This window comes from Belonocnema kinseyi, chromosome 2 (assembly GCF_010883055.1).
Source record: "Belonocnema kinseyi isolate 2016_QV_RU_SX_M_011 chromosome 2, B_treatae_v1, whole genome shotgun sequence".
NCBI classification, from domain to species: Eukaryota; Metazoa; Arthropoda; class Insecta; order Hymenoptera; family Cynipidae; genus Belonocnema; species Belonocnema kinseyi.
In genome coordinates, this window is record NC_046658.1 from 171418939 (window position 1) to 171443220 (window position 24282).

Consider the following 24282-nt stretch of genomic DNA (forward strand, 5'->3'; position numbering starts at 1 on the left):
AATTTTGCAAACTCTGGTATTCTTCGATGTTTTACTCAACTCTATTGGTGAATACAATAACTTAATTTATATGCATATAGTTTTACGTATATTTTTTTAAGCTACACGGAAATCAGAATTTGTGCGATTTAATCTAAATTCTATTCTAACTGTTCTTTTCTTTCCAAGTTTATTGTTGATGCGTATTTTATCCATACTAATTTCTAAAGGAGAAAGTACAGGACAAAATTTCGAAGTTCACATATGGCAACCTTCTAAATATTGACGTGCGCAGATGAAACAATACTAGTTGTTTACGTTGTGATGTCCACGTGTACCATCCGAAATTGCGCACATCTAGAAATAAACCTTATTTTCAGACGTATCCTGATATTTCAATACTTTCTCAAATTAATCAGTAAATGAAGGAGCGGTAAATTAGAATAAGAATTGATGAATAGGGAAAATGAGTTTTTTTTTGTGTAGGATTTTCCTTGTTATAATAGTCACGTAGTAAAATGAAAACTTAAAAGATATAGTTATCGGGTTATTGGTTATAATACTTTTAGGTTTTTGGGCTTAAATTCTTTGGTCTTGCAATGAAAACGTTTTAAAATAAAGAATTCCTTATTTGTTAACGAAACCGTCGATGCATTGTACCATGAAAGCAGGTCCTAATTAGGGTTATAAAGAATATGGATGTGAAGACCAGAATAAAATTTTTATTTGCCCAAATGAAAATTTATAATTATGAAACAGTTTACCTTAAAAACTTACAGCAAGGGACATGAGACTTTTTTCATATTTTGCGTCGTTTGGTTCAAAATTTGAATATTGTGATGTCAAATTTCTAGCAGTTCTAATACTTTCTCCATCATAAATTATCAAAATGTAATAAATTATTGAGGAAAATTGTATCTCTTTTCAGGTTATAAACTTTTCTATCCGTTTTTCTTTGTACGTTCTGTCTTTTTTCCTGAAACTTTTCATTTTTATTTTTAATCAAAACTACGTATCCTATCAAAAAATGATTTGTTACAAATTTTTAGATCTTTTTTGGTATCACGATTTTTGTAAAGTCATCTTTTTTCGTATCCTGCGTGGCTTTACCACAAAATACAAATTTTTATTATTTTTTGTGCTTAAAAATTTGAATTTTCGATTTTCCAAAATGTGCTGACTTTTTGAATTAGTATCCAGAATGGAAGATTAACGAACCCAACCTTTCTTTTAGGATCTGAAAAAAGTATATCAAAGATCGATTTTATTCGTTCATTTTTTCAGGAGTTATCGTGTTTACTGATGGGCGGACGGACAGACAGACATAAGATATCGTAAAAACTTGATTTTCGGATTCAGGGGTTCTCGAAACGTGGAGATCCATTAAAAAACTGTGGTGTCAAATTTTGGACAATTCCAATTATTTCTCAATCATAAATTATGAGAATGTAAAAAAATTACCTTTTTAGACTTACAAATTATTTTTGAAAAAGGTAGACAGAGCAACAAAACTTTTAGAAACTAGTTTCTCAGAGGAAAATATTAGTATTCTTCACGAAATTTTGATCTGAACTCAACCTAATGAAAAATGTTAGTTTTAATGTGTTCTGAAAATGTTACTTTGTCTAAGAAATTTCCTGTAAGTAAGATTTTATAAAATAATTTGTATGTGTGATTATTTATACACTCACTATTTAAATATTTTCAAAATTTTATGCAGATGTTTAAAATTGTGACCTCCAAAAAATAGAAAATCTTTGTAACAAATATGTTCAAGCACGTCTTTTTACAATACTAGATATGTCACTTACGGTAGGATTATGATGTGAAACAAACCAAGAAACATCTTTATTTTTATGAATTCTAAAATACAAACAATAAAATATAATTGTGTACAAATGATAATGATTTGCATAGTATAATATAATATATTGTAAAAAGCGAGTTGCAGAAACTCCCTAAAAATAGGCAACAGGAATACCTCCCTGGCAATCCTTCGTAAAGTAAGCATCGTAAGGGAGATATTGAAAAGCGCAGGCTCCAAAGAACTCCCGCGCAGTCAAAATTGCGTAAACCAGAGAGAGAGAGAGAGTCGGGGCCAGGACATAAAAAGCGCTGCAGGACTCGAAAATAGTCTTCTTGATCTTGCAGCTTAAAAGGAAGATCGGAAGAGGTGACCCTGAAGGGAGATCTGAAGGACTGTTTTCCTCCTTATCCTGCCTTCCAACTATCCCCTTTTCCAAAAAAGAAGTGTCTTCGAAAATTTCTCTAAGTATTTTTCTTATAGAAATATTCTAAGTCTTCTAACTTTAGTTTTCACTCTGAATAGAGAGCTAAGAAAGACTCTTCGTTATTCCTTCCAAAAGATTACCTGCTAATATTTTCAGGATCATTTGAAGAACAATGTGAAATCAAGAAACCTTTTCTTACGAGAACTATCGCGGCCATCTTTTAGTATATTTTCGTGGCAAATGGCCCTATAATAAAATTTTAGACTAGTCGGCTATATAAACTATATACACTAAATAAACTAGTTTGAAGCTAGCCCTAGTTCGTTTCCTCTCAAATTCCTGAGCACTTCGATGTCACGATTTATCGAATTTATGTACCGTCACGTACGATTGAAACCATTATATGGGAATGTCACATTTTTTAAGCCTCCCAGGGGTGGAAAAGGCATACAAGATACTACGAGAGTCTTTCTACGCGTCACGCATGGCTAAACTCACAAGACAGACATTGGCTACGTGTGACATATGTTAAAGAAATAAGATATCTACAACAGCATCGCAAGAGTTACAGGAGCCTTTCTTAGCAAAAGAACCTCTCGAGATAATCTCAATTGATTTTTTCGGGCATTTAACGAAAGCTAAATATGGCTATGAACATCTGCTAGTCATAATCGACACCTTCACAAAATATGCTAAATTGTATCATATTCCCAAAGCTACCAGTGAAATAGCAGTACAAAAATTAGACGAATTTGCAAAAGAAATCGGCGCAACACAAAAACTACTTTCAGATCCAGTTACTCAATTCACCAGTCACAAGTAGCGCCAGGCCCTAGAACAACGAAAAATGAAAATCATATTGACATCAATAAGACATCTACAGGCTAATATGGTCTAAAGTGTTAATAGAGAACTAGCTAAGCTCTTTCGAACCCTCCTACCGCCAAATCAACATAGTGAATGGTACCGACAACTGGAAAACAATAAAAAAAGTAAATAACGAATCACATCATGATACAACTGAAATCACGCCATATGAGGCCATGTGGGGACACAAGCCTAGGAGATGATGTATCGACCTTCTATCTGACATCCCCCTACCGCCTCAAAGTAATCTAAAAGAGAAGCTGATGATACTTCGAAAACGAATCAAGACAAAAAGGGAGAGGTTATTAGGGAAGATAAATGTGAAGAAAAAAGGAATCACCTTCAAGGTCAGCTAATGGGTTTTAGCATAGGCCTGTAATGTGTCAAGTTCCACGACGAGAGCCATGGCAAAGCTACTCTCACTCTACGAAGGGCCATGCCGAGTCAAGAAACAAGTTGCAACAAATGTCTATATTTTGAGGACAATGATTGACAGAGAGGACAATATCACGCCGACGACTTGAAAAATTTTCTGCGCAGAAAAATAGAAAGTGGGGAGAACGAAATTCCATCGCTTGTGTTCTAGGGCCTCCGAAAAAATTCGGGCGGTACTGCCCCCAAATACAACAGCATCGACAGCAGTCGCTACCCACTTTCGCAAAAGGTAGAAGATAAACGCAAGAGTGGGAACCAACAATAACGAGAACTCAACACCACCAGCTCTTGAAATTATCACGATCGAGGATGATGGACCTGATGAAACGGAGGCACCAACGCCGATAGTGATTACCCTTGAAAAAGAGAAAGAAGCTACGGTGGAAGTGAAGCAAGCATCACGAGAGAAGTCACCATAGCCATCGACTTCAACGCCATCCTCATACAGGAAGGTTCATATGTGCAGACCGAAGATAGCAAAATTATGCAGAAAAATATCCTGCAAGAAATAACAGTGTACACGCCGAATCGCCTCACTTTTAAGAAAGATGACAAGGACAAACCATCGCCCTATAAAAATCAACTGCCTCAACCCAAAACTCGATCTTCATCAAGACGTCATAGAAACGATGAACCGATAGGGGCAGAGGACAAGAAAGGCAGAGGCACAGCAGAAACTAGAGGGACTCATCAACCTGAACTTGGGAGAAATGCCAGCCGACTTCGACAAGTATCGAGCTTGGACATCAGGACAGGTATGGCCAATCTCAGCAATATGGCAGTTTGAGGATAAAAACAACCTGAGAAACCCGTACTTGAACAATAGGGAAGAGTACGGGCTCGTACAAATAGACGTAAACGACCTACTACACAAAATCGAAGCAGTCACGCTTGAATGAGCCGAGATAAGTATAAGTGATTATATGGTTTCTTTTGTTCTGTCAGATTTTCTCGACACACCTCGGCGAGTGTCAGGACAGGAATATCTCCTTGACAATCCTTCGTAAAGTAAGCATCACAAGGGAGATATTCTAAAGCGCAGGCTCCAAAGAACTCCCAAGCAACCGGGAATTGCGTAACCGAAAGAGGGAGAGTCGGGGCTAGAATATAAAAAGCGCTGCAAGACTCGAAAATAGTCTTCTTGACCTTGCAGTTTAAAAGAGAAGATCAGAAGGGGCTCAGAGCGCCTTTCGAGTAAACGACCTCCGACAAGTGTCGCGGCCCGAGTGACGCCCACCCCCCTGAGTTAGGGACCCTTTGCCTTACCTGAGCAACAGGTCATCGGCCTAAATACGGAAATTATCTAATATGGAATAAATAGTAAGATTATGAGATATTATTACCTCTACTGAAAAGAAGCCACAAGAGCTTAAAATACAGAACGTAGACTTCGTCGAGTTTGAATTTCAAAACTAAATGTGTATCGTTCTATAATATTACGTATTTACATTTTATGTTTCCTGTTTTACTGAATCATATGTGTCCAAATTGAATAAACTGAGTTTAAGTATGAATTAGAATTGGTATTTTTTAGTTAGTCTTACGATATGTAATTTTATGGATTTTACCAAAGAATATATAAGTTGAATAGTCGATTTCATGAAATCAAGTTCAAGGAATATTTAGAGCAGGGTCTCATCGAAAAGAATCTTTTTCTGTTCAATGTTCAATAAGGAATCTTATTTAATTCTCGAAACGATAAATCCAGGATCTAAAATGCTGATAAGCATTCTGCTCGGTACAATGAATACCACAAATAGTTTTTACCACGTTATATTTAAACAATTGTTGGTACAATCGAAGTTTTTAAAAAAACTTCTTCCTTTTATGATAGTCGAGCTGACTCTCTATCCACACGCACACCCCACACCAGAACAGCGCCTCTTGAGCCCCCTTAGAGTAATAATCTTTTGGCGCGAAATAATTTTAAATTCAAAAAGTATTACACCTGAACATTTTCCTAATGTCATCCTTGGACTAGCGTTTAGCATTTTTAAATGCATGGACAGTTTAGTACAAGCCTTATTAAATAAAAAGAAATTGTGTATATCAGAAACACCTTAGTGTTTCCCCATGCAAATTATATTTCCTTTTTATTTTATAGTTAAACAAATTAAAAGTTTAAGACAAGTTAACTTTGCATAAAAATTGCGGGTTACAATATTTATTTGTTGAAAAAAAAGAATTTTTACCTTCAAATCTGTGTCCCTGATTATTAATTTTTAAAGCCGACAAAAGAAAACGAAATAATAATTCATTAATAGCTAATAGTCTCTGAATAAAAATACCTTTCAATTCGATGTTTTTCTAGGTTAAAAAGTACTGTAATCTGGGTTTGAATTGTTCTTAGTTTCTTTGAAAAATGAATTTATATATAAATCTATTTTTAGGGGTTTTTAATGACATAATTTTATAAAAGCGTTTGATAATCTAATTTAAGAAAACTGTTGCCATTTCTCCCTTATTGCAGAGTTGTGTTCACTCTTCGAATGTTTACCTAATGGAGAACCTATCCCTGATTTTTCTCGTTCCGGAATGTCTTATTCCGCCGACAGGCATCATTCTGCTGAAAATTCTGTTCATCCTAGAGAGCCGGCCTCTCGCTGCAGGTCCAGATCTACTAGAAGGCGTCCTCATGCACTCATACTTGGATTTGAACTTGAACAAATGGGACTTATTCGGCTTATTCCCCACAGCAATCAGCAACGCTTGTTCGAAATTCGAAGATTTAATTTTCCCGCTAACAAACCAATTACATTACGATTTGGTCGCAGTACCTATCTGTCCATTCCAGCCAGAACAGAAACAGTATTAACAACATCCACTGGTGACGTAGTTGCGATATTTGAAGAAAATAGAATTCTTCGTGGATTATATAATTACAACGGAAGACGGCGGGCAGGAATAAACATGAAAAGTGGTGAGGTATTCGACCTAGCCCCAGAATTAATCTTCGAAACTCACTTAGGCTCCCGTCGCCCAATCCGACAGGATTTTACAATAGTAAATGTAAACGACATCCTACCACATCATTGATTTAATTTAAATAATGTCAAACTGAAATATAAAAGTGTTTTCAATCCTAAGCAATATGAAAATGTAACAAGCAAGTGGTACTTAGAATAAAAGAGTCAATGTATTCTGGTTCCCAAGGCTTCAATTTTTTGTCAATTTTCCCGTATCTGTTTTTTAGAAACAAGTAAAAAAAGTTTGTTTTTTACTCCCTAAAAAAAAACTTTAATATTCTCAGACCCTCCTCTTACCGACGACAAAATGTAGAAGGTAAATTTTTGGGGCAGTCCATCAGAAGCATGGGGAAAATATAATAACGGGGAATATATTGCCGGCACGACAGAAATGCCGCTAACGGAACTCTCCGTGAGGAATAGATAACATTGCTGAGCACAAGAAAGGAGAGAGCGCAAAGCGCGGCTCATAAAAAGTAGCCAAAAGACCCTGGATACTCGGTGCCTTACTTTCGTGGCAGATACCCCGCAATGCCCTGATAAGAGTTTTTGTTCCTTCAAGTAATCCAGAAACCTGTCTAACAGTCGACGATTTAGATAGACTGAATCAAGAAATCTCTAATTAGATTAACGCGTTACTCCACGTAGGGCGCGCCCCCAGGTTCAATGACATGTTCATCGCGTTGAGGTTGTATCTGTCTAATACAGATATTCAACTAATTTTCTGAAATTTTAAAATGCTTATTCATGAGAGTGTAATTTAATCTTCCAAATTTTTTATCTCTTGTTTTTAACGGATCTTTATGTTTCGACAGTCACAGAGTCCAAAAATTATACCATTTTTTCGGTGTGTTCCTGTGTCTCTGTAGGTATGTACATCAGAACGGCCTAGCTGTTTGCAGGTACCCCCGAGAATCCGACGACCGTTCTGGGGCGCCAGAGCTTTCAAAACCCGACTCCACGAAATGATTCGTTTAAAGTGTATTCTAAAACGCATGGATCCATAGCAAGGAGGTAAGGTATTTAATCATTTATGATGCATAAAGTGTTAAAACCTCCGTGAAATCACTAGTTTTCTGACATTATTGGTTTCATCACGTATTATTGTTACAATAAGAATTGGCAATTGTCTTGTCAGGCAGTAAGCTGATCCGCTGAGTTAGTTCTATAATTTTTATACGTACAATAAAATTTAATATTAAGAAACTAAGAATTATACAGTAAATTAGGGTTTTAATCAATATTCTCAACTAAAGGGAGACCGTTCGATCTTAGGATGAAACCCTCGCCGGGGTTGGACCTTCACATTCAAAAGAAAATTTTACTCACAGCAATCGCAATATTATGAAATACAACATGCCCCGCTCAATGATTATTTTAAAAAAATTAGTAGAATCATTAACCAAGTATATTTGGATTTTCAGAACGATTTTAAAAGTTTACGTTCAAAAGGCGATTGATTAATCCCTAGAATTTATATAATCACAGCAATCGATAATAATGTAATAATAAGATTGATATACTTGTTATTATTTTTTGAACCTATTCAATTGGTTTATGTAAAATCAAACAGTAAAGCTTGGCTGGGCGGTAGTAACAAGTAACAAGTAACAAGTAACAAGTCGGAGTACATACACCTGGAGTTGCTTCAGGATCGATCTTCTAAAGAAGGATCGTGTTTGCAGCTTCCGGACCCTACATTTGAACTAAGAAGTTTACAAGAATAAAAAAATACATTTACATTTATCACGTGTGAAATTCATGAATTTATTTGTGAGTTTACCCTCAGATCTTACTCAAATTCAATTTAGTCAAATTATAATTAAAGTCAATAAGTGCAGTCTGGACTATCCTTAAAAAATATCGGTTGTTTTTCACTTTTGTAATTCAGTACATTATTTCATAAACTTTAAAGTGACAATACGTTTCTGTCTCTATAAAATTAACATTGAATATAAGGAAATCTGTATTATCATCAGGGATAGTTACCATTTACCAGCGTAGATATATTTTTCACCGTCCTCAAAATAGAAATCAACATATCAATTAAGCGAACCCTTTATATAACAGAAAATACTTAGCAATATTTTATTGTCGTAGGAAAATAAGATTACCTATTTGGATCTTCTTGTTTCTACTTTACTTATATTTGGATTTGATCTACATCAAATGGCACTTATTCGGCTTATTCCCCAAATAAATCCGTTTCAGCGATTTGAAATACAAAGATACACTTTTCCTGTCAGTAAAACAATTCACTTGAGCGCAATAGGACGTAATAGCTTTAGTCCCATGCCCATCGAAGAATATAAAATATTGACAACTTCTGCTTGTGATGTCGTTGCAATACTGTAGAGTAATACAGTTCTTCGTGGAATATATAATGACAATAGAAATCGGCGGGCGGGCATAAATATGGACAGCAGAGCGGTATTCGAATTGACACCACAATTACTCTCAGAAACTCCATTAGACGCCACGCGCTCAATTCTAAAGAATTTTATAATAACAAATATGAATGTCATTGTTCCACACCATCAGTGTATTAGGATTTTTCATTAGGTGCTGTGGTAAGCAGAACAGGCCAGGGGAACGTCCTCCGGTTAACATTCGTTGTTATTTATGAAGTTAATAACATGCGCAAATTACGTGTTATTTTTATTTCGTTTTCTACATTATTAAACGTCACATTTACATACACGGGGCATTATTCCAGAAATGCGCCTACTTCAAAAGTCATGTCTTTAAATTGCCTTAAAATTTTTAGAGTTTTTTGCCTATATGATAGTAGTATACCTATCATTTTATAGACTGTTACTACCATTCCTCCTCGCGCTACGGGAAGTGAAATTTGCATCCCCCGAACAAAGCGGCTATTTTCAAATGGTCACAACTTCCTTTCAACAAATGAGAATTGAACTTTCTATGAGTGAATCCTGAAGGGGTTTCATGGTCTTTTATTGTATGAAATCTATTGCTTTATTTTTTTCCAAATTTTAAACAAATTGATATTTAAAATATTTATTTAACATTTTCTACTCTTCCGGCAGTTTTTTAAAAGTATTTTTAAAGGAAAGCTAGACTTTTACCGATAAAAATGCTGTTTGGAATTTTGAGACTGAAAATAGTTATGTAGTTATGCCAATATATCCGAGTGAAACCCTTCCTCGCGCGCTCAGATAGATTACCCAGTGCCACCGGGAACTTGGTTGAATGCATGATTCTCCAGCGAAGCTGCACTAAATTCATCGTAATTTATCTAGTTCGCTTTTTTTGGTCATTTCTATGTGATCTTCCGAACTGAAAAAATTACTGTTTCCTTTCATTGATTCTTAGTCTATTCGAATAACTCAATCGCAGTTAGGATTGGATTCTGTGCTGAGCGCTGCAAGCTAGCTTTTGCCGCAAGTCTTTTCAAATTTTCACCAATCCCGTCACCTGGACGTTTTCCATATGCAGTTGCCCGGAAATGTGTTTATGCAGAAATACCAAAATCTTTTTTATGATTTCAAAGATTTATGAAGGTATATTTATTTTTAAAAGGCTGCGCAGCTCCGTCTGTCACATAATAAATTTTGTTGGCAACACTGAATTACTTCTTGATATGCTTTTGAAATGTGAATGCAACTACAGTATCGTGACTTAAATTATCTGAGATGATTGCATGTCTAAAATGCTTCAGTTCGTTTTCATCTTTTTAATAAATAACTACTGTAAATATAGTTGCTGGATGATTATTCCAATGGAAAGATTGTGCAGGATTTTCAATTATGAAAGCATAGTTTGAGCAAATTCAAACAAAATTAAGTACTCTCCTTCTTTCAGTGTGACTTTCACGTGCTTCAGAAACAAGCCTTGTTGTTTCGCATAAAATGCGTGAGGTTTGAGGTATTTAAGTTTAGTGCCGAGTGCTTCTACGAAAGCATCAGCGTCTGCTATTTCGGTCTTCAAAGTGCTTCTATCAATTTCCTGCCAAACTTGACATTTCAGTGTGTCGAAACTATTTACGTCCAATTGATCAGTCAGGTACTTTTTTAAAGTTCCAATGTCAGGGAAAGATTCGGGTTCGTTAAAAGGACAAGCGTCAGTAGGTTCACTGCACATGATTTCTTTAAGGCAGTCATGATAATCTGACAATTGCCTGTCAGTTCCCTCAGTTAAACGTTTAATATAAATCGCATTTAACATTACCTTTACGTTTTCACGATAAACGCAGACACAAACATTGTGATTTCCACTTTCTACAGCTAAAACACAATGCTTTGGTCTTAGTGGTGCGAATTAAAAAAATTTAATCTTTACATATTCATGCTGGGCAACAAATCTGGCAAATAATTCTAAAAGATTCCACAGAATCAGTCTCTTCTGTACTTGCTCACGTGTACCGTCTAGTTTTTTGAAAGATATAAAGTCTTTCTTACCTAGCATCTGTCGACTATTCTCGTTATCTTCGTAGAAGTTTATTACAAAATTTTCAGTTTCTTTGCTAATTTTTGTCCTCTCTTGGCAAGCAAAAATCTGTGTCCTCGTTTACCTCTTCCTCCACATTAATACCAGGCTCTTCTATAACTCTGAATGGCTATCAATTAAGAGTTCTACGTTCTTTTCTACAAGGACCACACATTTTACTGCCTTTTGTCAAATCAGGAAACACTAATTGCTGATTTTACGTCAGAAGCCTCAGATAAATTCCTGTAAAGTCACAATATGAGAAACAAATGAAAATCTATGTACCTGGATGTCTTTTGTTTTTCGGCTATACACGAGACCAAGCCAAAGACAGGACAAATTCTGTAAAATTTGTTTATATAAATAGTTTAAATAGTTTGAATAGTCTGTTTTATGTGACGGTGATGATAAAAATATACAGAAAACCGCAACAAAAAACATTATGGAGGAGCAGGAGGTGAACGCTCTCTTAAAAAAGACTTATGTTTCCTAATTTGTTTATAACTATATGCAAAATTTTTCGATGCATTCAGAAACGCTAAACTTAATTTCTGGAAAGTTTCCGTACCAATGAAAAGTGTATTTGAATGAATCGAATTTGAAGGAAACAACATCGGTCGCTGCATCGGCTGGACTGGCCGACTTGTCGAAGCGCGCGACAAGGGTTTTGCGCCCATATCTTCGCATAACTACGTAACTATTTTCAGTCCCAAAATGACAAACAGCATTTCAATCGGAAAAAATTTCACCTTTTGTTTAAAAATACTTAAAACAAATAAAAACTGCCCGAAAAGTAGAAAATGTTCAATGGACTTTTTAAATGGCAATTTGTTTATAAAAATTAAAAAATTAAAAACAATAGATTTCACGGAATGCAAAAGCATGAAAACCCCTTCAGGAATCACTCATAGAAAATTTAATTATCATTTGGAGAATGGAAGTTATGACTATTTGAAAATACTCGCTTTACCCGGGAGATGCAAATTTCACCCCCTGTATTTCGAGGAGGGAAAATAGTAAAAGTCTATAAATTGGTCCGAATACTACTATCATACAGGCAAACAAACTCCGAAAATTTGAAGGCAATCGCAAGACATGACTTTTGAAGGTGGGGCACTTCAGGAATAATGCCCCATACGTTAATTATTTGTATGCAACAATAATTTCTTAATATAATTTTTTTCAGGGTATTTGTTCGTGGGAATGCTAAGTATTGAAAAATTTTTGTTTGAACGTACGCATTAAGAAAAAAAGTTTGCTCCATAAAAAGAATAAAATCAAGGATAAAACATCTTATTTGTTGACATTCGGCTATGTGCGGACTATATCTGCGGAACACGCCGTTGCCCTCACTTGTGCCTCTGTCCTTGTCTACTTGAGAGAAAAAAGACATTTTTTTACGAAGATATCTGTCTGCCTATCTTTTTTGTCTTGCCTATTTATTTTAAATGTATTTACTGAATTTACTTAATGGACCACGTGTTCATTCACCCATTTTTGGTCGATAGGCATTTTGTTAAACAAATAATTGGTTGAAGCACGAAGAAAATAAATTAAATAAATTTCTTAGAAAAAATAATTAGAGAGAATTTAAAAATGTATTTCATATTTTTTTGTCTGAACTTACCTGTTTACCTGTGAGATTTCGGTCGTCAAAATATTAATCAGTGGCTGACTTCATGTATAAACTATTATTCTGTTTTTTTATTCTCGCAACCTTTCTTTATTACTAGAATTTACTGCCAACTCCATCAACATATACTAGGATTTACTCTTCCTTCAATTCGAACTCATGTATATAAAGTTGTATATAAAATGAGTTTGATTTTAATCCCGAAACACTAAAAAATGAGCTCATTAGCTTATACTGCGGCGAAACTTTTGGCTGATTTAAATTGAAGGCCAAACTCAACGACAGATCGAGATACCAAAAGACGCTGTCATTTACTAAACAAGATCAAGGGCTTTTAAAAGTTCACGAAAAATCTTTAAGCGACAATTATAGACCTTCTAAAAATACACCTGTTATGTTATACCCAGTTTTTGAAAAAAACATTTTTTCAGAAGGAATGAAACTTTTTGTGCGGAGTGTAGGATTTCTTCTAATTGGACTTGTGGCTCTTATGTGGCTCTTATGTGGCTTAATTTTGCTGATTACTGTGGCTTAATTTAAAAAATGCAGAAAAAAATTCTGTTATGATAATCTTTCTCTCCGAAAATTTGTATTAAAAAAAAAAATTCAACAGCTTCATGGTCCACACACTGTATTTTTATTTTAGTTTAAAAATGGCGGGAGACAAAGAACAAAACCGCGCGCTTAGTGAGCGTGCTGTTTTTCTCGTCTGAAAAACAACAAAAGTGTTCATGCTTCTATATTTACTGAAAATATTTGTCTAAGCTTACAGAATTCCGATGCACCTGGACACGGCCTTAACATAATACACAGGACAATTCTGTTTCGCTCAGCTAATATTATTACGATCCTCGGTGTTTCTCCTATCAAATTAAAAATTATATATTTTTTTTAATATTAGCAATAACTTTTGATAAAATTTATGCTTTATTTCAATATAAATACAATTTTAACAAAATGGTTAATGTAGATAGTGTGAGAGCAAAATTCGCATAAGCCAGTCTGTATGCCCACTTTTGCTGCGTTTTCTTTCTTCTGGGAAAAATAACATTTGTGAATCAATATCTAATTCGTTGATGGACATTCCCTTGGGGTAATTTAGGTCGTCCTGTAAAAGTAGAATTATTTATCACTGCATTCTAGATACATTAGTAAACCCCAACTCAAAAAAGTTAATAAATTATAATAGTGGAATTATATCAAATAAAGTGAACTTCCACCTATTTTAACGGCCTGGAATTATACACGTTCGATAAATGGAAGGCTGGAGGGGCTTCTACCTCTATCGCGAAATTCAGGTTATTTTTGTCAAACAACATTCATTAGCTCCCGTGGCCTGGCATAGATGAGACCGCTGAAATCAATTTTTGCAACTGCGCATGTGCCGAAAAGCGCGGGGCTATTTGAAATCCATAAATACTATCAATAATAAAACAAATAAATAATGCAAACAAAATTTCACTTATAAAAAATAAGTGAAATTAAATCGAAGAAACATCTCCTTTATTTCAATAATTTATTATTAATGTGATATTAAAAGTTTGTACTTTGTAATATTAAATATTTCCGCACTTTTTAGCAATGCGCAGTTGAAAAAGTCGCGTTCGATTAGCCTGTATGCATTTCAGTGTTTTTCTTGACGCACGACCTGATAAATATAACATTTTCTGAAAATAGTACAGCTTGCCATCTAAAAGTTGATATAATAGAATCAAAAAGCGACTCAAATATCGCGGCCATGCTGGGATAAGTGGAAATGTGTGGAAGGTCAGTATAGTTATTAAGATAGGAGCGCAAGCGCCTTATTAGAGAAAGTATTCTGAAACATAAAAGTACGTTATAAAGATCTAAATATGATTATTTTTTAAAGTGTAGAATGCTAGGATAGGTGGAAGTGTCAGTTTTGATGAAAGCTTAGTACATGGGGCTGCAAATGCATACGAATTTTTGGAGAACAAATTCTGAACATAACAGCAAGTTATAAAGGTCTGAACAGTAATCTTTTTCAAGTGTCGTATTCATTTTCTGAGTCACGCCCCATTCTTTTGTCGATCTAAGACCTTTTATGCTCACGAAATAGAATCGACTATCTAAAATGTAAGGTTAAAGTACCCGATCTGATTTACTAATCAGAAATTTTGGATACTTTATTCTATTTCGTGACACTGAAAGTTCTTTAATCGACAAAAGAAAAAAACATGACTGAGAAATTACATTTTACACTTAAATATTACTATGTGTTGTCTTTGTTTTCACGACATCATGCTAAAAAACTCAATTCAAACATACAACGGCTTTCAGCTCTTCTGGCCTCTTTTCAATTGTCCAGCAATTGACTCGGGTTATACCGTACATGGACCGTGGTGGCAGGTGATTGAACTCCGCAATCTCAAATAATCCTGTACAGGGGATTTCGAATAGGTGAACTTTCGAATAGGCGATTTTTAAAATAGGCGGAAGTTCCATGTAATTATTTTTAGGGTTTCGTAACCCCAGTTAGAAACTTTTAGAGCACTGGTCAGATGTTCGTCCGTCCCACAGTGGGTTGAAATGAAAAAAGTCAAGTTGAAAACCACATTAAGAATGAAATTATGCACTGAATTTACTTCTTTTTAAACAGATTTTTGTTTTTTTGTTCATTCTATTTTTATGATAAAACTAATGGCAAAAGGAATGTCGATTTTTTCAATTTCTTTTTTTTTTTATCTCTTGGAAAACGATTTTCTTAACCTTCCTATAACTTGGATGCAAAGTTAGTTGTTATAAACAATTTTTGATAATAAATAATCGACATCAGGCGTCATCTGTCTTTAAACTATGATTCTGTCCTAAACTTGCTTCCTTTCATTGTCAGGCTGATACCTGCTCATACAAATTTCAGATTTAAGCAAAAAGAAATATTTTTTCTGTTTATCTTTGCGAAAAAATATTGTAAATAATGATTGTGCGAAAATTTTTCCATGTATTACTAATCATTTTTTCATAAACAAATTTACATGCAGCTATTTTCAGGCAGCGAAAAGTAATTTTTTTCTTGTATTGATTTTAAAAAGCACATTAACAATAATGTGCACATAGAAAAATTTATTTATTATCACTATTGGTTTATCTTGTATACAAATTGCTTGAATAAATGAACATTCTAGGCATTTGTAGGCAGAAAACGCGTTATTTCTTCAAGTTTTGTTAAAATTCTATTGTAAATGATGTTCTTTGACAAAGTTTCGTAATAAAATTAACTTAATAAAATTGATAAGCAAATTATACCAAAAATACATTTCGTAGAGGTTAATGAACAAAAAGAAAATTTTTATCTTGAAAGCTTCTTGAAATTGGGTATGCATAATTTTTTAAATTAACTTTTGTCGAACAATATCATTCATAAACAAATCGTAAACACAAGTGCACATTCTTTGGCCATTCATTTACAAAAACTCAAGAATATCGCTATTTCACTGTTTCATAGCATAAATACGAAAAAGAGCGCTTTATTTTTATCCATTAGTACCTCAAATTATAATTTGTTTATATTATTATTTTTTAAAAGCAAGAGATGTTAATAAGTGTCAATTTCTTTAGGAAAGCATCATTGCTACTATAATTTCCATTATGCTCTCAGAAAAAAACTATTTTTTTCTTTCTATAAATGTTCAATGTGTATTTTTCTATAGAATAATTAACAAACCTTGATCTTCAATTTTAATGGCCAGGTATCATCCTAACAATAGAATCAAGGAACATCTTAAAGACGGATTGCTTTTTTCTAGATTAAATTTTTTTAAAGTAACATAAAAAATGTCTTATTGACATCATATTTGAAAAAATGTATAATATAAAAAAATTATGACGAATGTATTGCATAAGTTTATAGATAGTTATAAATAAACAAATTTCAAAAATTGCTCTTTTTTCCGAAAGAATTTATTTTTGAACGATGAATTTAATTAATTAGAATGAAGTGGTTACCCTGGGATTTTTGGGATCGTTGAGTATGAATCCGGAACCAGATTTGCAAAATTGAAAATGGCTTATCTGATATGGCGGACGAATTCAAAAAAATAATGGATTTTTATAAAATTTGGAATCGGGGGTTTTTTGGTGTTTTTGATAGCGAATCTAAAGTCCGTCACATTGGAACCGCTATTTTAATTTTTACAAATCGTTCTCTGGGTTCGTAATCAGCGAACTCAATAACCCCCGAGTAACAATTTTAACGAAAATCGAATACGTTTTTTTAAATGTGTCCGCCATTTTTGATCCGCCATTTTGAATTATCAAAATCTGACGCCTAAGATGCATATATCCGTAAAATTAGTTTAATAGAAAAATGCATGCCGCGAAGGGTTAAACCAGTTGAAAAATTAAATAAACAAAAAATCTACTTGCACCATTCTCTGAAAAATTTAGTTCTGAATTAAAAATTATTCTAAAATCGGTGCATAAGTAAGCCCTAAGTGTAATTTTTAACTTTTCTTTTTTCATTTCACCTCATTGTGTGCTGTCCGCCTGTTCGCGGTACTTTTTCTCCAGGTGGGGAAATGAAAAGAAGAGACGTAGAGGCAGTGGGAGAAATTAGGTGAGGGGCATTAGGAAAGAGAGGAAAAATGAAAAGAGGAGTAGGGAAAGTTAGGGGAAATGAAGGAAGTTGAATCGTGTGAAATAATAAGTAGGAAAGAGAGAGAAAGGGGGGGGGATGAAGGAGAATTAAAGAGACATAAGGAGAGAAACAGTATGGGAAATTAAGGGGAATTCAGGGTGGGGGGTTAAGAGGAAGTGAAGGGTGGAAAAGTGTGAGAACGTGAAAGTTTAAAAATAATTTTTATTATTTTTACCATTTTCCGAGAGCGATTATATTCATCATTATATAATCGAAAACCTTTTTTTCGATATTGAGGAGTCTCACTCGTTCCATGTAGAATCAGCTTAAAATCTCCTAGAGACCCATTATTTCTTGCCGGACCAGTCTACATAAATGAGACCTAGTATCAATTTATGCAAATAAATGCAGGTGGGTGGACCGTAAACGGATATTGGAAAATAGTTCGAGGGAAATTTATGAGTTTTTGGTACCTTTATATCTATTTTGTTCACAATTAATTAAATTTGCAATTATCCGAGTTGCCTGAAAAGAGAAATTATATCACTTTTTACCTCGTCCAATATGTCGAGAGACCAAATTCCATGAGGATCCTCACCCCATGTTGCCACCGACATGAATTTCCATTTTGTGAAACCATCAGGCGATCTGTCCAAATTTCTGCGACTTAGGATTTGCACCTTCGTACCTGTATTAATTAGAATCTTTTTTCTATTAGAGATACATTTAGTGTAAATACTGTTTAATGTTTATATTTTTGCTTCTCTATATTTTATGCACAAAACTTTTTGAAAACGTACGTGTATAAATTGAAAAACAAAAATATTTCCAAAATTAAAAATATGTTTACTTTTTAAAGTTTTAATAAATGCTCTAATATTTTAAAAAATAATTAAAAAGCAGAAGATATTCAAACTATTGTACACACGTTTTAAAGGTCTGTTTTACATTTTTTTTAATTCAATATTTACAATTTTCGTTCTTATGAGATGTTAACTCTTCCCACAGTCCCTAAGTGCGCAAGCATTTAAGAGCATTTAACATAATCTAAAGCATTTATTGTAGAAATATATATATATTCACAGCTATCCCAAATGATAGAATTGTTCGGGTAATTGAACCTGTGTGGCAAGAAATGTATGAACAACGAGGCTCAAAGAAAGGCGTAGCCAGATGTCGGGAGAACATGCTTATCGATAGATGTGTCTGCAAAGATGCAGCATTCTACCAGCGTGACCTATCGATGGCCTGGATTGATTATCGGAAAGCTTTCGATTCGACCTCCCATAGACTTATCATCTGTTGATTGATGCCACTTTGGAAAACCAGATTTACTATCTCATCTGGAAAAAATCGTGTGACAACTAACAAGGTCACCTTTCAGAGAGGTGTCTTTCAGGGCGAAACCATGAGCCCACTCCTCTTTTGTCTTACATTATTGCCACTATCTCTAGCACTTCGTTATTCTGACGGGTACTTGTGCGTCAAACCTGCAGATCGCAAGTACAAGGTCACTCATGTATTTTACATGGACGATCTTAAGATCTATGCTAAAATAAAAGAGCAACTACATCTAGCTTTAGGGATTGTCGAACGATATACTAAGGAAATTGCAATGGAATTTGGGTTAGACAACTGCGCCAAGGTTTATTTGAAACGAAGAAAACTTAATGGCATCCCTGAAGATCCTGAGCTCGTTGATAGAAGCGCCATACGACACCTTTCCGCTGGAGAGACTTATACATACCTGGGCGTGCCACAGAGCCGCATTCAGGATGTGACATCTATAAAGGATACTCTCCGAAGCAGATGCAACGTCTCATCCGACAGATTTGGTCTTTCGAATTGTCGGCGAGGAACATAGTATCTGCAACGAACATGCTTGCCGTCCCGGTACTACTCTATACATATGGAGTAGTTCCATGGACGAAGCACGAGTTTAGATCCCTTGATATCGGGACAAGAAAGGTTATGCACATGAAGAAAAGCATGCATCTTAAGTCTTCCGTTTCGCGACTGTACTTCTCACGCCGTCAAGGTGGTCTCGGAATATTGAGTCTTGAATGTCTTCACAACAGGATCATTCTGGATACAGAACATAGAGTTGCAAATGGAAGAGACCCTCTTCTTAAAATGGTCAGGAATTACGAAGAAGGGGGCAAAGGAGCGTTTCTGTACAAAGCAGGGTAGGAGGCTGCTGAAACACTCGGACTTAACTTCAGTATTAGGGGTGAGCAAAATTCATCAAATCTTATCTATCTTGAGTACTCACTCCTGAAAGCCCGGATTAAGAAAGCACAAGAGAAAAACTTTCGTGAACAGCTCCTCGATAAGAGGATGCACGGCATCTTCCACAGAAATGTGAAGGATCAGTCAATGTCTTGTGAGTTAAAATTTACTTTCCTTAAATCGCCCGGATTGAAGTCTGGTACGGACGGTTTCATTTTTGCATGCCAAGACGGTGTCATTTCCACCTTAACCTTAATATCGCTCCTCTAAATGCTCCTAGGGAAATTCAGTTAATTGACGAGAATGGGAAATGCCGCATATACTGGAACTTTATATTCTCGACAATTGTTTCTGTTGCTCACTCGAGGCCTGACATGGTTCTTCTTGACTTCGAGAAGCGAACCATGTTCGTTATCGAAGTTTCTGCAACAGCTGACAAAAACATCATAGCCAAGGAGAATGAAGAGAAAGAGAGGTATCGAGACCTTATAAGGAAGTTGCAACGATTGTACCCGGAATATTCTGTTAAACTAACCGTCCTTATCATCGGCGTTCTTGGAGGTGCCAAGCTTTCACTTGCTAATGGCCTAAAAAGCATCCCTGCGTGTCAGCAATATGCTTGAACACTTGCGGGAAAAATGCAGAAGGCGGTTATCCTTGGGTCACTCCGTGTTCTTAGGATGTACGAGGCTTTTTCTGGATCGTCGTATTGATTCCTTTAAATATTGATTAATTATATTTTTAATTCAATATGATATGCAGAATTTCCGAAAAATAAATTTTTCAAAATTATCATGTTAAAGAAAGTGACAGTCTTAAATTTTTTCAAACTGAATAAATAATTATCAACAAAATTTTAAACATTCTATTTAATGTGCGGTTGATCCCAAACTTCGAAATGAAGCATACTGAAAAATTGCTGCAATGAATTTTTATACATAAATTAGGCATTTTTATAAACAAATAGAAATTGCTAAAAAAAACCTAATCTTTTCAGTTTTTTGGATTAATATTCTTCACACATTCCAGAATACGCTGTACAAATTTCAAAGTGGAGAAATAAATACATTTGTATAGTACATTTTTACCTCTGGCTTTTACAAATGAATTCTGGTCATACGCGTCACGCTTGGTATCACGCACACTTAAAGCGTGTAACAGCTTCAGTTAAAAATTCCTTATTCAACAACTATTTATTTTTCCACGTTGAAATTTTTACAGTATTGTCTCGAATTTGTCAGCAATATTAATCCACACAGAAAAGTGAAAAAATTAGGTCCGTTTTTAGAAATTTTTATTTGTTTATAAAAATGCCTAATTTATTTCTGAAAATTCAATAGAGCAATTTTTCAGTATACTTGATTTGAAAGTTCGGGATCAATCGCATATTACATTTAATGTTTGAAACTTTGCAGATGAATATATATAACATAATTAATACATATATTTTCACAAAAATATTCCAGAGTGAAATAAATCATTTCCAAAAGTCAGGAAATTTTTTAAACTGAAAATGTAACTGTTCCATTTTTGTCGGAAATTGATCTTTTTTAATAGAAAATTATTCTTCTTGGTAGAAAATTCTACAATTTCGTTTAAAATTTGCTTTCATTTTTATTGAAAATTATTTTTTCGCTGAAAATTTAAGTACTCTATTTTTATTTGAAAATCTATCTGTTTTAGGGTTTAGTTCCAACTATTTGTTGAAGTTTCGTCTTTTTTCGTAGAAGAGTACACACATTTCTTGAAAATTTAATTAACTTTTCTATTTTTTGTTAAAAAGTCATTTATCTGGTTGAAAAACAACTATTTAGTTGAAAATTCGTCTTTTTTATAGAAGATTTATCTTTTGGTCGCAAATGCAAAAGTTTGTAAAAAAATTTATATTTTAGGTTGAAAATTTATATTATTGTTTTTGAAACTATCTTTTTAGGCAGAAAAATATTTTTTGGGTTCAAAATTGAATTATTTTGTTGAGAATTAATTTTTTTGTTTAAAAATGGAGTGTTCTATCTAAAAATTTAATTCTTCTTTTTTTGGTTAAAAAATCATTTCCTTTTATACAAAAAGTTTTCTCTGACAATTAGTTGTTGTTTTTTCAACATTTATTTCTGCGTCCCTTTCAATTTTCTTATTTTAGTTGAAATTTGGTATTTTTTATATAAAAATTCATATACTTTATTGAAAATGAGTGTTTTTGATAGACAAATAATCTTTTGGGTGGAAAATTTAACGAACTATTTTGTTAAAAATTTATATTTTTGGCCAGAGATTGATATTTTTCGTTAACAATAACTTTCTTTGGTAGAAAATTTACATTTCTGGCCTGAAAACAAAAATAAGAAGTGTTAAAAATATATTTAAATACAAATTTTTTTTTGCATTATAATTATTTATTTTTTTAGTTGTAGAAACCCTCAATAAGACACACTTTAATGCGAATTATATGGTATGTTTTCTATTACAGTGAGTTCTTTTATAATTTAAAAACGCTTATAAATGCGGATTGAATTTTCAAATCACATAAAGGTGGAGCATATTCTTCAGTATTTTGTAATGTTCGTGAGAATTTATATAAGCCCTTAAGCTCTTTAGAACACTAGCTCTTCCGTGGGGAAAAAGTAATTAAAACAAACAAGAATAACTTTCTTAAATCGAGGCCAGGTATTGTTTATTATTATTTCATGGTCAATTAATTTATTACGATTCGATTGAAAATATATTTGGAATAAGAAATTAAAATCATAAATTAGGAAGCAATATTTTTCAAAAGATCTGTATTACCTGAAGGTGCCGTTAAATGCATCTGTAGAGAACCACGATTGCTGTACTTGATGTTCGTTTCAATTTGTACGTGTTCCAAGGAAATTATGTCAGCCTTCGAGTCAACATTTGCAGTCACATAAAATTTCAAAATCCTCTGAATTCCGTATGCAAGAGTTGAATTACTTCTATAAAAATATAAAAAACTTATTAAAACTTATTATCTTGTATTTAAGATCAAAACCGACATTTTTTAAATTCTTCATAAGAATAACTTTTGTAACAGATTTTAGATGCAACCAAAAATGTCTTGCATATGTCGTAAAACTGTCTAGAAATAGTATGTAGTATGAAAAAATTGTTTAAAAAATAGTTCATTAGATAATTTTTTAAATTATTTTTGTGCAAAAATTTAAAGTTGGGATGTTTTTAAACGAATAGGTTCAATTCTTTATGGAATCCACAAAGAATATCTTTTCGATAAGATTTATATGATACATTGAAAATTTCTAGGAATTATTAATGTTTAAAGCAATTTTCATAAACAAATATAAATCCAGGCTATTTTTGAATCTATACGTTTTTTTGCTAATGACTCAGCAATGCATGTTTGAATTTTTGTAATGGCATCGATTGTAAATGTCTTTTCGATAAATGCTTACTATTATACTTTCAAAATTATAAACAATTATTAATAATTTCAACAAATTTCATCAGCAACACAAGTCGATTTCGTAGCCAAACATTCAGCTCATTTCTTTTTTGAAACTAGCCAAAGTCTTGCATTTTCAATGAATATTGTCAAATTAATTAACAATTGTGGTCAATTTTAAAAGAATCAAAACGAAAAATCCTCTAAAAATATTCTTAGCTTATTTATAAACAAACATGGAGTGCTTTTGTTGATAAGTAGCCAAACTCTACATCGGATGTTAATTTTGTAAAAAAAATGCCAAATGAATTTTTTAAAAATTAACAAAACAAAATATAGATTTTTCAAGATTTAAAAATGAAATTTTTAAATTTTTAAAGGATTTTCAAAAACTTGAAGACAAACGAACAATTTTTTTAGGATTCAAGCAAAGTTTTTTTTCATTAATTTCAAGAGAATATTGAAAAATCTTTTGAATTCAAAAAAAAATTCCAAAATTCTTTGAAATTTGAGAATATTCCAAAAACTTAAAAACAAAATATAGATTTTTAAATATTTTGAAATAAAATTTGTACGCTGTTCAAGGTTTTTGAGAGGTTCCAAGATGATATAAACATTTTCTTAAGATTCCTGAAAAAAATTTTATGATTATTTATTTAAATAATAATTTTTTGGGAACATTTAGAATAGATTTCAAAACAATTTTTGATCTATGAATAACAATTGAACAAGGATTGATTTGTATGTATCTAAAATCAAAATAATTTTACTTCTAATTTAAAAAGTCTTCTGTTAAAAAAATTAAATTGAAAATAATAGTGTGGATTCACTTTGTTCTTCTTTACAATTTATAAAACTTTAAAAATTGTTCATTCACTGAACTTTAAAATTCAAACAATTTTCGACTTTAGTTTTCATAATTTCAAATGAAAAAATGTTAGCTTCAAGCGTTCGAAATTTGAATTAGTAATAAAACATATATTTAATCATTCATAATATTGACAAAAATAGCATGTAAATGACAAATCATGAAAAAATTGAACGTTTTTTGATAAAAGTTCAACTATTTTTGTTTGCTTGAAAATTTGCCTGTTTTTTATAATAATTCATCTATTTTTTTAGAAATTACTTCTTTTTTCGTTTGACAGTTTAACTTTTTTGTGTAATATTCATCTTTTTGGGTAGGAAATTTATTTCTTTTGCTAGAAACTTCATATTTTGTGGTTAAGAATGCATCTGTTTAATTAAAATTGATCTATTTTGGTGGATAATATTTTATTGAAAATTCGTTGTCTTTTGGTAAAATATTAATCTTTTTGGATGAAAATTCAATCTTTCTTAGTTAAAAACTAATTTGGTTGAAAACTGATTTATTTTTTGGAAATTTTGTCTTCTTAAATATTAATATTTAAACTTAAAATCTAAATACTTCACTTATGATTAAAATTATTTTTATCATGAAAATGCAACTGTTTGTTAAC

General features: G+C 33.1%; 1 protein-coding gene across 1 annotated transcript in view; it reads right to left on the reverse strand.

The window, feature by feature from the left end:
• Positions 1-13468: 13468 nt before the first annotated feature.
• Positions 13469-24282, reverse strand: part of LOC117167662 (neuroendocrine convertase 1-like) — a 110869-nt gene continuing 100055 nt past the window's right edge. The window contains exons 12-15 of the mRNA XM_033352753.1: positions 22171-22337; positions 17712-17845; positions 17393-17524; positions 13469-13668 (exon numbers count right to left, since the gene is read on the reverse strand). Of these exons, the coding sequence (XP_033208644.1) occupies positions 13522-13668; positions 17393-17524; positions 17712-17845; positions 22171-22337 (580 nt within the window). The 3' untranslated portion in view covers positions 13469-13521. The remainder of the gene's footprint in view (positions 13669-17392; positions 17525-17711; positions 17846-22170; positions 22338-24282) is intronic.